Source organism: Dasypus novemcinctus, chromosome 29 (assembly GCF_030445035.2).
Source record: "Dasypus novemcinctus isolate mDasNov1 chromosome 29, mDasNov1.1.hap2, whole genome shotgun sequence".
Lineage (NCBI taxonomy): Eukaryota > Metazoa > Chordata > Mammalia > Cingulata > Dasypodidae > Dasypus > Dasypus novemcinctus.
In genome coordinates this window covers 26049764-26062620 of record NC_080701.1, presented here as the reverse complement: position 1 = coordinate 26062620, position 12857 = coordinate 26049764, and the positions used below count along the sequence as shown (strand labels likewise).

The following is a 12857-nucleotide window of genomic DNA, read 5'->3' as shown; positions in this document are numbered from 1 at the left end:
GGGCGCTCGCCAGGCGCCCCCTCCGGCCCGCGGGGCCCCCGGGGCGGCGCGCGGGGCCCGCGCCCTCCTGCGTTAACTGCTGGAGCCCGCCCCCTCCGCGGCCGGCTCGCCGCTCGCCGCAGTACGAGCCGCCTCCCCGCCCCCGCCCCCCGCGCCGCCGCCGCCGCAGGAGCGGGAGGGAGGGAGCCGAGGAGGGCGGGCGGCGGCGGCGGCCGAGCCCAGAGCCCGTCCCGGGCGCCCGCCAGCCAGCTCGGGCCGCGGCGCGAGGCGCCAGCCGGGGGCCCCCGGGCAGCCGCGGGGCGCCTCGCCCTCCGCGCGCCTCGCCGCCGCCTCCCGCGCCCGCGCCCGCCGCAGCCTTCCCGCGGCGGGCAGAGCCGCTTCCCCCGCCCGCGAGCGCAGACTCCTTTTCTTCCCCCCTCCGTCCTGGGGAGGGTGTCGCCACCTGGATCAGCCAAGTGTGCGGGGCCCGGGAGGCGGGGACCGGGGCGCCGTGGCTCGCCATGGCTCAAGCGGCCAAACAGCTGAAGAAAATCAAAGACATCGAGGCGCAGGCCCTCCAGGAGCAGAAGGAGAAGGAGGAATCCAACAGGAAGCGGAGGAACCGCTCCCGTGACCGCAAGAAGAAGGTAAGGGAAGGGGCGGGGGCGCCAGCCCGCGCCGGAGGCGCCCGGAGGGGCCGCCCGGGCCGGGGGCTCGGGAGGGAGGGGGCGCGCGGGGGGGCCGGTCGCCGGCGGAGGGGACGCCCCCCGGGAGTGGAGGGCCGAGGAGCGCAGGCGGCTTCGGGGCGCCCGGGAAGAGGACAGGGCAAGAGGCTGGAAGGGCAGAGCGGGCGGCCGGGAGGCTGAGGGCGCGCGGCCGCCGAGCCGCCCGCGGGCACCTTTCAGCACCCTGGACAGATGCCGCCGGCCGCCGGGCTCTCCCGCAGCAACTTTTCGGGCCTGGCGGCGGCCGGCCGGACTGCGGGGCTGCCCCGCTCCGGCCCGCCGCCCCGCCTTTGGGGAGACGCGGCTCCGGGCTCCGGGGGCACCGCCGCCTGGCGCGCACCCCCCGGCGACCCGCTCTGGGCGGCGGAGGGCAGCTCCCCCTGCTCGGGCCTGACCCGGCTCGAGCCTCCCAGGCACCCCCTCCTCGCCCGCTGGGTCCGGCGGCAGAGAGGGGCTCCCCCTCCCCGACCCTCCCCGGGCCTCTGGTCACCTTTTCGGCACGGGTCACTCCAGATGAGGGACCGGCCGCCGACAGGCGAAGTTCCCTTGGAGGCCAGGCACGGGGGGGGGGGGGGGGGGGGGCTGTCCAGCCTGGCCCAGGGCCTGGCCAGAGAGCGGCGCTGCCGATTGGCCGGCCCAGGCGGCCTTTCTGGGGAGGGGCGCAGGGACCCTCTCCTTGGCAATGACCGGAACCCCGAAGCCCACCTAGGGCCGTTTTCCGCTTTTTAGGTTTGGGTCTGGGGTCTTCTTATACCTGACCCAAAGTATTGCGAGTTTGGATGCCTTTGACAGTGAAGGCAGGGAGGGATGGGCAGGAACTGAGCAGAGGGCTTTCCCAGCCCTGGAGGAGGCCGGTTGTGCTTGGATGCAATTCTGGGAATGGGAGAAAGGGTTGAACTCCAGCTGCGGGAGAGCCATTTTAACCTGAAGGAAACAAGCGGGGCGCAGCCCGCAAGCCTCACCGCCAAGGAAATGGGCTCCCTCCGGCTTTCAGGGCAGAGGCGGGCCTTGGTCCCGGTGGAGAAGGAAACCTTTCTTTCCTGAAATTCTCTCCACCTCGAGAAAGAAGTTTGGGGCCTGTGGCTGCCAGCAGGGAGTGAGGGCCATCCTGTCCGTGGGTCACACACCTCTCAACACGTTGGCCAGCCTTTTTCTAGGGAAGAGACGGCGGAGGTGGAGATGTTTTCTGATCTTAACATTTAGTAACTCAGAGTCCTAGGCTTTCCTCTATCCCCCTCAAGAGACAACAGTCCCTCCTCCCAGGGGAGATTGCCTTCTTGTGTGTAAACAGGGAGTTTCCCAAACGTACCACCCCTTTAGCAGGACCCACAAGAGGCCTTCCCCAAACCGAGGGTGACTCAGAGTTTGGGCTGGTGCCACTGAGAATCTCGTCAGGCTTCTGCAGGGGTCTAAAATACCAGAGCCCATCCTGTGAGCCAGGCAGGGGGAAGTCTGCTTTTACATGACGGTCTTCACCCACTTTCTTGGCATGAATGTAAACTTCTCATTTGTGAGGGAGTGCTCTATATTTCCATTCCTGCCTTTTGCTTTTGGAGCCAAGACAATCCTCTCCAAACTACTCACTCAATGTTTTTATCCCACTTCTTGCTCTCCAGCGTTCTCCTTGAAGCTCCTGATACCGTCAATGATTTTCTGAGCAAGAGTCAAAACTCTCCTGTCTTCTCTTCTTTGATTGCTTTCCATTTTTTAAAATGAAACTCCCTTTAATAGAGCTCCTAATCTCGACTGTATACCATACACACGTATAAAAATGACAATTTCAGTGTTCTTTTTACATCCTTGGTCCTGATTCTTTACCTTCTTGGCAAACCTTATTTTCCATTTTTAATGTTAGATAATAATGTATTTATCCGCCCCCCCCCCCTTGAATTGTGTGATTTTGCTTTACTAACTGGTCACAGCGTACTGCGTCAGTGAGCGTTCAAAAATCTTCCATACAGATTTTCACTATTTTATGCAGTATCCTGGGCGCTGTGACTGGTATAATAATAATAAGGAATTCTTATTATTACAAAGTGATGGCGATGACATAAACTATTAAGGCTGATTCTTTAGGTGTGGGGGGTATGGCATGGGGCAGGTTGAGGGGGTATTTTGTTTGTGTTTCATAATGACTATGAGTTCTCTAGGACATTGGAATGCTTTTGTGGACCATCTCAGAGAATAGAGTCAAAATTTATAGCAAAACATGAAATCACAAGGAGGTGGAAGGTCCTAAGGAGAAAGGAAAGGGGGCTGAGCAATGCAGAAAGGAGAATTTAGAGAGAACAGATGAGGCTAGTGTAGGGGCTGGTTCAGCAGATTCCCGGGGGTCTAATTTGAAGGTTCATGTCAGGTAAGTTCTAAGGCCTATTTTTCACCAATGAAGTAATTTTTCAAAGCCAAACATATCAAAATCAAACAGCTGAGGACTTCACAATTGGCCACCACAGACCACAGGGAAGCGCTGGAACCATTCTCCTTTTCTTGTATGGGCACGGAGACAGAACTTCATCTGTGCAAATAAACATGCCCTTTCGGCAAATCAGTGATTCCTGTGAATGTGTAGCTGAGCCAAGGGCATTCGGAATTGACGAAGAGGAAAGGTGTCTGTCCCACGGGTAACCTACTTAGTGCGGACTGACTGAGCAGAACCACATCCCTCCCCATTTGTAGAGAGAATCACGGTTGTAACTTCTTCCCGGCGGTTGCAGTTTTTACAGTTGATGATACTGTGTGGGAAGGCGCTTGCTAAGAGGTGCTGTGCACCAGGGGACGGAGGAGGCTGATGTTGTGACGCACTGCCTGACACAGATAGAAACCACCTCGACACAGGGAATTGAGCTAAAACGCCGGGGCTCCGATCAGGCTGGAATTCTCCTGGAGCTTCATTCAGTTTTCTGTTTGTGTAGCACAAACCCTCGTCAGGTGCTTGCTGTTGTAGCTTCAGCTTTATTTTTTTGTAATTAAAATTCAGCATTTCCTGATCAGCCCCTCTGCTTCTGAAGGTTGGGATGGAAAGAAATAAACGGCCAGGCGTGTGAAAAGCCAGCAAGCCTTTGCATTAAGAATGGCAGGTTTCTAGGGCTGAGGCGAGCCTTGTGCAGAAGGATCTGTGTGCTTTTTAGATGCATTGAGAGCTTGGCGTTAGGAGGGAAGGACAGGGAGGTTAAAGAGGAAGTGGGGCCAGGTATGGGTGAGGAGGAAGAGGGGAAGAATTAAAGGAAGGAGGAAAACCGAAGAGAGGGGTGTGGGGAGACAGTCAGGGCCTCTCAGCCGTGCTCTAAGGGGACCACGCTAGACCTGCTACCTTCCTATACCTGTAAGTCCAGAATAGTGTTCATCGCGCTCACACCTTGTCCCTCCCTGTTCTACTTCCTTCTCTCATGTTGATGAAGTAAGAGATCCGGTCTTATTCGCAGCCGTAGCCTCGATGCATAGCCCAGTACCTGACGCATACTGGCATGCAAGAAATGTCTGTGGAGTGGAAGGATGAATGAGTGAATGTAAGATCTGGCCCTGCTTGCCAAGATTGTGTGGGCACATGTCCAGGTGAACAATATACTTCTGGACTGTTCTGTTTTTTTTTTTTTTTTGGAGGGGGGTGCATCTGAAGACAGCCTAATAGTTCTCTCTTTTCTAATCATTTGGAAACTGATAGAGGTGTGGAGGCTGGCGGTGGAAGAAATCCATCTCATTTTTTGGTGCAGTGAAGTCTACCATCGAGCATGTAGTCAGTTCCTTGCCGGATCTCTGCCCCGCTAAAGGTCCAGCATCTTGGCCGTTTGGAACAAGCCCGGCGTTTGCACAGGGCCCCCGGGGACCATGCATTTTGCAAGGAGGCTTGGAGGAGAGCTGCAGAAAAAAGGATGCCCGGGGACAGAAAGCAGCTACCGTCACTTTGCGAGTCCTCCCCGTTCATGCAGCACTAAATGAGGGGTCCTCAGCCTCTAACGGCTGGAGGAGATCCTGCTCCTGCTGTGGGGACATCTTTGGCTGATCCAGTGAATGGAATCACAGGAGAATTTTGGAAGGGCCTGTCCCTCTCCCTGGGGGAGTCTGGAGGAGCAGTGACCCGGGCTGACCGCAAAGCAGGTTGATTTTGGTGGCGGTGGAAGAGAGTCAGCAGGAGGGGAGGGAAGGGAGGTGGGAGGTTGGACCAAGACTCACATGTGCAAACGTCCTCAAAGGAAAACGTCTGAGGTTGCCTCCAAATAAGTTGATGATTTCAATCGAAGGGATGGAAAGAGAAGGATGCCCATCAAACATCTTTAAACCTGGGTCCTGTCGCTAAAGCACAGCACCGGTATATATTGCGGGATGGATTGATATGTTTATAGAAAGTCTCTGCTTGGGTTTTGGAATGGCATGGTTGCGTTGCATTGCATGTTAATTATTAAACGTGTTAATTTATTAGCTGCAAGCCTTTCAAACGTTCCACGACTTTGGCAACGCTGCTTTGGCATTTCTTCCTATTTTAGTACATTGCGAGCCTCAAGAACTGGAAACGGCCCTGCCCCTCTTGAACCCTGGGAGGCACTGGCAGTGCCTGAAGGTGTGGGAATTTTCCCAGCCTGTTTGCAGCCATCTGCCAACCTCCTGGCTGCAGAGGTAGCGGAAGGGGGGGCTGATCCTGGGGGGCGTTTTAGCCCCTGTCAGTTCCCAACCATAAGCTGTGAGTGACTTTGTGGGCCGAGAAGGTGTTATGCCCTCAGCTATGCCCAGCAGCATGTAGTGTGCCCATCATTTGCTCCTCGCAGCTGCCTCTTAGAGGAGGTGAGATTGAGAGCCTGCAGGAGGTGACCCCATGCCAACTTTCCGCTTCTCTCGTCCACCCACCAAGGCTCCTCGCTCGTCGGTTCTGCTTCTCACCTCTCAATAGGGCAATGCCTTTTCTGACCTCAGTCTGTGGCCTCTTCCCCCTTCTTCCAAGAAAAAAAAGCAAGCCTCAGTGCATGTGTGCTGTGTGCCAGGCATTGGTGCTCACATTAGCTCGTTCCCATGTTTTGCCTCCAGAATGGCTCTGCATAGGCGGATCCCACCACCGACTGCTTCCTCCTCTGCCATCACAGCCCATCTCAGACACTTTCGAGGAACCTTTCCTGACCGCCCCCACCCCATCCCTCTTCCCCAGTGCTCTGCATCCCTTTGGCCTTGGTTCTGTCGTGTGGACTGTGCTCTAGTTTCTTCCCTTCTACTAAACTGTAAGCTCCTTGAAGCCAAAGCCTGAGTCTTGGTGCTTAACCACTCTGTACATGTGGATGGACAGAGAAACTATATTTAATTCATTCTGAGTTTTTTCCTTAGCCTTTCTATTAGATTTGGGGAAAGCTAGCTTCAAATAACTGAAACCAAGAATTGAACCCCCTCCCCCTTTTTTTCCCCTTGAATTATTCTGTCTAAAGCAAAGTCTATTGTCATTAATGTTGGGTTGTTGAAAAAGGCATGTAAGCTTTGCTTCGCTCCACATCTCCTGTGGTTCTTGAAAAGCAGCTCAGAAGTCCACCTCTTGTAGAGCAGTGGGCTAGGACCCAAGGAGTGGTCTGGAATCCACTTTGAGTTTTGTACTTCTCAGCTGTGTGCGTGAAGGAGCGTCTGCATTTCTCAGAGCCTCAGGTTGCTCCTCCATAAAATGGGAATAAGACGCCAATGAGAAAGTAAATGAGAGCGAGCTTGGTGAATCTGAGCACTTCCCATATATTTAAGAGGCTAGACTTACTGGCACAGTGACTGCTAACTGAATTATTCTTTCTAAGAAATCCCTCGCCGAAGTGCATCCCTGACCTTCCAGTGGTGTGGAGCGTTGTCTTTGTGTGGGAAGTCTGGCCCAGTATTATTTCAGAGAAAAGGGGACTTTAAGGCATAGCTTTGCTTCATTTTCAGGAAAGGAATGAGTCTCCTATTTTGACAAGGCTTAGCCGTGCAGTTATCGGAGGGGGGCTGGTCCATAACGTGGAGATGGGCTTCGATGTTTTCAAGCGTTAGTAAAGTCCTGCACAGCAACTGCAGCTTCCTAGCTACAGAGGACAGGAAAGGGGTCCCTCATGTTTCTGAGAAGACATGCGCTGTTAGAGCCATGGCCACGACATGTGGGGTGTGGGACATCACAGATCACGGGGCCCTGGGATCATGGTAGACCAGAGCCTGCTGGGGGAGACTTTGCGGACCTTGGAGGTGCACGGGAAACCACATGCTCCAGGAAAGGAAAACCTGCATTATGGACACTCAACGCTAAAGCAAAGAAAACACACGCACACACCCCTTTTTTTTCTCATCTGCTTCCAGTGTGACTGGATACTTCTCCATGTTTCTGCCAAGATGATCGTACGCTTTCAGTTGCTTTTTCATCCGTTTGAGAGCATCCTTGACGATAGCTGCAAAGCAACCTTCTTTTTTTTTTTTTTTTTAAGATTTATTTATTTATTTAATTCCCCCCACCCCCCAGTTGTCTGTTCTCTGTGTCTATTTGCTGTGTCTTGTTTCTTTGTCCACTTCTGTTGTTGTCAGCTGCACGGGAAGTGTGGGCGGCGCCATTCCTGGGCAGGCTGCACTTTCTTTCGCGCTGGGCGGCTCTCCTTACGGGACGCACTCCTTGCTCATGGGGCTCCCCTACGCAGGGGACACCCCTGTGTGGCAGGGCACTCCTTGCGCGCATCAGCACTGCGCATGGGCCAGCTGCACACGGGTCAAGGAGGCCCGGGGTTTGAACTGCAGACCTCCCATGTGGTAGACGGACGCCCTAACCACTGGGCCAAGTCCATTTCCCCAAAGCAACCTTCTTAACCAAAGGAGATCCCTGCATTTGTCCAGCGCCTACAGTGTCCCACACCTACTGTGTGCATTGTCTTGCTCCATCCTCAAGAGCTGGGGAGCCACAGAGCTGCGGCTCAGACTCCGGTTATCCTGCCCCCAAAGCGTGTCCACCGGCCACTGCGCCCGGCTGCCTTCTTAGGTGTTTGCTGCACTCTCGGGATGTTCCAAGCCTGATGCTATTTTTCCTGCCATCGGAGGACTTAAAACAGTGGGGAAGGCTGCCGGAGGGGGCCGTAAGGGAACGTGGAGAGCGGAGGAGGTGATCTGGGGTAGGGGCAGAACCACTGGCTCCGCATGCCAGCTGGGACCTGGGTGTCCGATGGCTCCTCTGAAAGTCCCGAGAGCATCCTGCTCGACGCCCAGTACCGAGGTTAAACTGAAAATCCAGGCCTAGGGATGACCTGCTTGCTTTCTGGTCATTTCCTCCCGTACTTTCTGGCTTGGGGATTTCTCCGTCTGCCACTCGGTCAGCATCTTCGGACTTAACAGTCATTTAATAGCTTTTAATTCACTCATTCATTAAGGTATTGAATTATAACTATTATTAAATGTAATCGAACATTAATTATGTAATAATTTATTAACTATTTAATGCCTCTTAAATTACGGTCTAATGATGAACTCTCCCACGTGACTACAGGTGACACTCTTTCTGCCCTGGTCGTCTGTTCTTTCCTACGACCTGCTTCTGCCAATTTTGAGTGGGATGTGCCGAGGAATCCCTGAGTCCCAGTCTTTCCACCTCGCTCAAGATGAGCGAGGTCCAGGGCTTCTCTGGCCCGGGACGGCCCAGGCTATGCCTCGGAGCCCTGGGATTTCATTTCCTGCCCTGAGAAGTGAAGTGCTCCAAGTGGGCCAGGGAGAGACGTGCAGTCAGGGAGAAAGCAGGCCCGCGAGATCAGAAGGTGCAGCACAGCCCTACAGTAGAATTGGAGAAGTGGGGACGGAAGGAGAGGAAGCTTTTCAAGAAGAGCAAAGGAGGTACCTACTTATCAGACTTGCCACAGCCATGATGCATCAAAGCAATTCGGAGATGGAAGGTGAATTAGCCAAAGGGGTGCTGATGCAAAATACCAGAAGCCTCTTGGCTTCTATAAAGAGTATTTATTTGGCGTAGAAGCTTATTTACCAGGCCATAAAGCCTAAGTTTCTTCCCTTACCAAAGTCTATTTCCACGTGTTGGAGCAAGATGGCTGCCGACGTCTGCCAGGGTTCAGGCTTCCTGGGTTCCTCCCTTCCAGGGTCTTGCTTCTCTCTGGGCTCAGCGCCTCCGTTTTCTCCTCAAGGTCAGCTGTAGACTATGAGGCTCTCTAGGCTTTGCCTTTCTCCACAAGTCCAGTTGTAGACTACCAGACAAATGGCTCATCTCTCTTCCCGGGGCTCTGCTGTGTCCATTTGAGCCTTCTCTCCTTCCTCACGTGGTACAGCTTCTCTCTGAGAAATGTCCTACTGATGTGGCCCAATTAAAGCCTCTGTCATTATTTAATCAACTGAAAGTGAAACCTCTGCATCCAATATAATCTAATATGCCCAGAGGGACAGACCAGTTTACAAACATAATCCAATACCTATTTTTGGAATTCATAACTAATATCAAACTGCCATGGAAAGGATGGCCCCAAATCCTCTAGGCGGGACCCACGGGAAAAGAGGGAAGGCAGAACTGGTGCCCATGGCCCCTCGACTTTGCCTGTATCAGATCCGCCCAGCTGGGGTGGGGTGCGGTTTGGGCTCGTTACAGAGCTGCAATGCCCCCTCATTTCCAGGAGATGAGGGAAAGAGGTGAGGCCGTAGAAGAGTTGTATTTACTTAATTATTCTATGTCCATTCCTCAACAGAAGTGGGCAAGGAAAGCATAGACTTTTTTATTATTATTGTTTTTTGAACCCAATCTCAAATAATTATCTTTTTTAAAAAAGATGCATAGATCACACAATGTTACATTAAAAAATCTAAGAGGTTCCCATATACCCCACTCCCCACCCCTCCTCCCACATGGACTTTCACACAGTGTGGCCAATCCTACTAGAGGATAAGTCGAGGAAGCTTGCCTGGGACTGGGCAGAAGGGGCTGTTCCCAGAGTTGGAGGAGGTAAGGCTGGGCTGGGGCTTTTTTTTTCCCCTGAGATTTAGGCCTCCTGATTTTTTTTCCCCCTCTCTTTATTTTTTTAAAACGTTACATTCAAAAAATACCAGAGGTCCCCCTATACCCCCCTCCCCTCTCCTGCCATGGCCCACTGGGTGGACTGGAGGAGAGTGTAAACTGCAATGTAAACCGTTATCCATGCGGTGCAGCAGTGCTCCCAGATGGATTCACCAAATGCAGTGAATGTGCCACGATGATGGGCGGGGGCTTTATGGGCCCTCGGCAGAAGGACTCGCAAGTGTGGAGGGTGGGCAGGCAAGCCTGGAGCGAAGAGAGGGGGTAAGGGTGGGCCGGGCAAGGCTGGAGAGGGGGCTGGGGGGAGCCTCGGAAACCCCGAGGGCTCCAGGCCAACGTCTGAATGCTGACGGCACCTTCCGTGCGGAAAAGGGGCTGCGGCTGCGTGTGCGACCTGACGGCGGGCGGGCGAGCTAGAACAACGAGAGATCACCCAGTGCCAGGCTGGCCTGGGCTGCGCGCGAGCAGGGATGCAGCGTAGAAGGAGCAGAGCAGCCTTTGCGAGTGGCGGAGTGGGTGGGGGCGCCCAGGCAAGGGTGGTGCCTTCACGCTGACGTACGTTCACACGCCTGCATGTCAGTAAGGGCGGCCGGTTACAAATATGCGCGTGGACACGTGCGTCTCTGGATGATGGGGTGTCAGCAGGGATTCTTTCCAGCCTGGGTACCGGGTGGTTGGTTTCACTGAGCTGGGGAAGAGGAGGCGGAACAGGGGCCCTCTTGATAGGTAGCTCCTGGGGCTTTCCCCGGATACAGGGAAAGAGCAAGAGAAAATGGTCTTCAGGGCAGTAGCCCGCCGTTGGTTCAAGTCGGAGCTCTGCAGCGAGGCCCCGAGGTGCGGGGTTCTGGGCGATGGCTTTACCTGCAGCACAGGCGCGGGAGCTCGAGGCTCGGCTGGGGACGCTCCGGCTGCAGCGGAGCCAGCGCAGCCGGGAGGTGGGCAGTGGGCAGGCCGGCTACCATCCCCCTAAAGAGGGCCCTGCCGCCCAGGCGGTGCCCTGCTCTGCATCCACTCGAGATGACGCTTGAAAGAATTTGTAATGCCACGGGAATAGGCTTAAAATGGAAGGCTGACTTTCCTTTCCAACGACACAGTTATCAGCTCGTACATCTAAGCACATAAACCTGGAAACGGAGGCCCCGAGTCACTGAACACCGTGTAATGGCACCGGGGGATACGCACAATGTTAATCGTGGCTCTCTCTAGGTGTTTACAGGCGATTTTTAGTTTTTATTCATTTCTGTAATTTTAATTAAATAAAAACCACAAAACCTCACTGCGTGTTATCGCGATAAAGAAAAAGCAAGAGAAGACAGAGGACGTTCCGCTGGGTCAAAGCGGGTGGCCAGGCCGGCTCTGCCCGTGCGACTTCTGGAGCTGCAATTTATAGATGACATCACACCTCCACGAAAAGAACCCCAGGGTGTGGTGGAGTGTAGCCAAGTAGGTGACAGGATGCACTGGCTCAGAGTGGAGCCGCTAGTGGACCCGGCTGTTGGGTCCTGGCGTGGGAAGCCTGTCCGTGGTAAAGCAGCTTGTGGTGTGTGTGTGTGTGTGTGTGTGTGTCTTGGGCCCAAGGCTCCTCTCTGTAGCCAGGCGGCCCGTCCAGAATTTCAGCGCAGCTCTTGTCCCTCTGAAGCCCCCGGCCGCCCCCTGATTGCCCGTGGGACGGAGTGCAGCCTTCCTCCCAGCCCCCCGGCCTCCCGGCCAGCCCCTCGCTGCCCCCCCCACCTCGCTGCCCTTCCTTCCCGCCTCGCCTGGCTCCGGGCGCCGCTCCTTCTGGGACCGTGGCTCTGCTGTGCTTTTTCCTGCCTCTTGGATCACCTTCCTGCTGAATCCTTGGCTTCAGTTCTTTGTCAGAATCCAACGTCAGCATTCCCTCCCAGGGAGGCCGTGGCCCAAGCCCCATTAGCTCAGTCAGCTCCCAAGCACGCGCGCCGGAGCCTGAAGGGGATTTTAGCGTGCACCAGGTCACGTGGGATTGTCCTGTGGACGCCACAACGGAAAGATGTGGACTTTGGAGTTAGGTGGAGTCGGATGGCTCTGACTTGGGTGTTTGCTAGCTGTGTGACTTTGGGTGGGTTCCTTTACCTCTCTGAGACGCCGTTTCACCATTTGTAAGATGGGGAGGACAATCCTTAGCGCCAACCATCCAGGTTAGGAGGACCCGAATGACGTGTGTGAAGCATCTGGAAAATGGTCAGCGCTCAAGGAAGGTCTGGTCCAGTGCCGCAGTCCCACCCACCCCTACTGCCCACCCCTGGGCACTGGCTAGAAGCCAGGACCGGGGTTATGGGACGTGGAGAGAAACACATGCCTGCACCCGCAGCGCTGCGTGGGTAAATCGGTGACGATTTCAGAGTGTGACCACCAGCATTTTCCTCTTTAACCCTCAACTGGGCTTCAGAGGCGACCGTCCAGTCCCACTTGGCTGAACTCTCACCCCTGTATAGAATTTAAACCCAGTGATTTCCTCTCCAGAGCTGGCCATCAAGGTTAAATTCCAGGTTGCTGTAGTACTCACTCGGTGTTGCTGCCAATTTCGTAAATGAATTAGGAAAGACTTTGGAGAAATGTGAAACTGATCTAAAATGCCAATTAAAGTGAGGAATCGGAACCAGCCCAAGTGAGAAAAGCTTCAAAGTCTGAAACGTATGTGGAGTTGTAATGAATTTATAGAGACTTTGGATTCTCCTTTGGCTCGGAGAGTTGGCACATTTGTTTCCATGCTATTTGAAAGAGCTGCCTTGGTTCCCTCAGCTGATAGTGCTCTGGAGAGGAGAACGAGGCCCTGATGATCGCAGGTGACATGGCCGGGGAGGCCGGCAAGGTCCCCTCCACAGCTCATCCTCTCTCGTGGACCCTGGAGGGACAGGCATGCCGTGACGCGGGCGAGCCTTGTGCCCGTCATGCCTTGGGAATGACGACAATATTGCAAAGCTCTCGAGCAGGGGCGCTTACCTGCCTGCTTTAGCTAGAGCACGCCCCAGTCAATCTGTCTGTCTTTCGAAATCGTCTTCTGACTTGTCACTTGTGTTAGAGCCTTTTGGCCGCACTCTTAACTCAGGCAGATCTTTGCATTTGAGGAACGTCTGGAGCATGAGTGGTGTGACTGCGTTTTAGCACTTTGACCTTGGATGTCAATATCGCTCTCACAAAAATAGGACTCAAAGAGGCAG

The 12857-nt window shown here is 54.5% G+C and overlaps 1 protein-coding gene across 7 annotated transcripts in view; it reads left to right on the top strand.

The window, feature by feature from the left end:
• Positions 1 to 278: 278 nt before the first annotated feature.
• The window catches only part of ANK1 (ankyrin 1), a 236103-nt gene continuing 223524 nt past the window's right edge, over positions 279 to 12857 (top strand). For 3 of the 7 annotated variants that reach the window (XM_058289996.2, XM_058289993.2, XM_071212674.1), the window contains exon 1: positions 425 to 626. In XM_058289996.2, the coding sequence (XP_058145979.1) occupies positions 501 to 626 (126 nt within the window). In that variant the 5' untranslated portion in view covers positions 425 to 500. Of the gene's footprint in view, positions 627 to 12857 lie in introns of all 7 variants that reach the window. The other 4 variants (XM_058289997.2, XM_071212672.1, XM_071212671.1 and 1 more) reach the window with 2 other exon arrangements.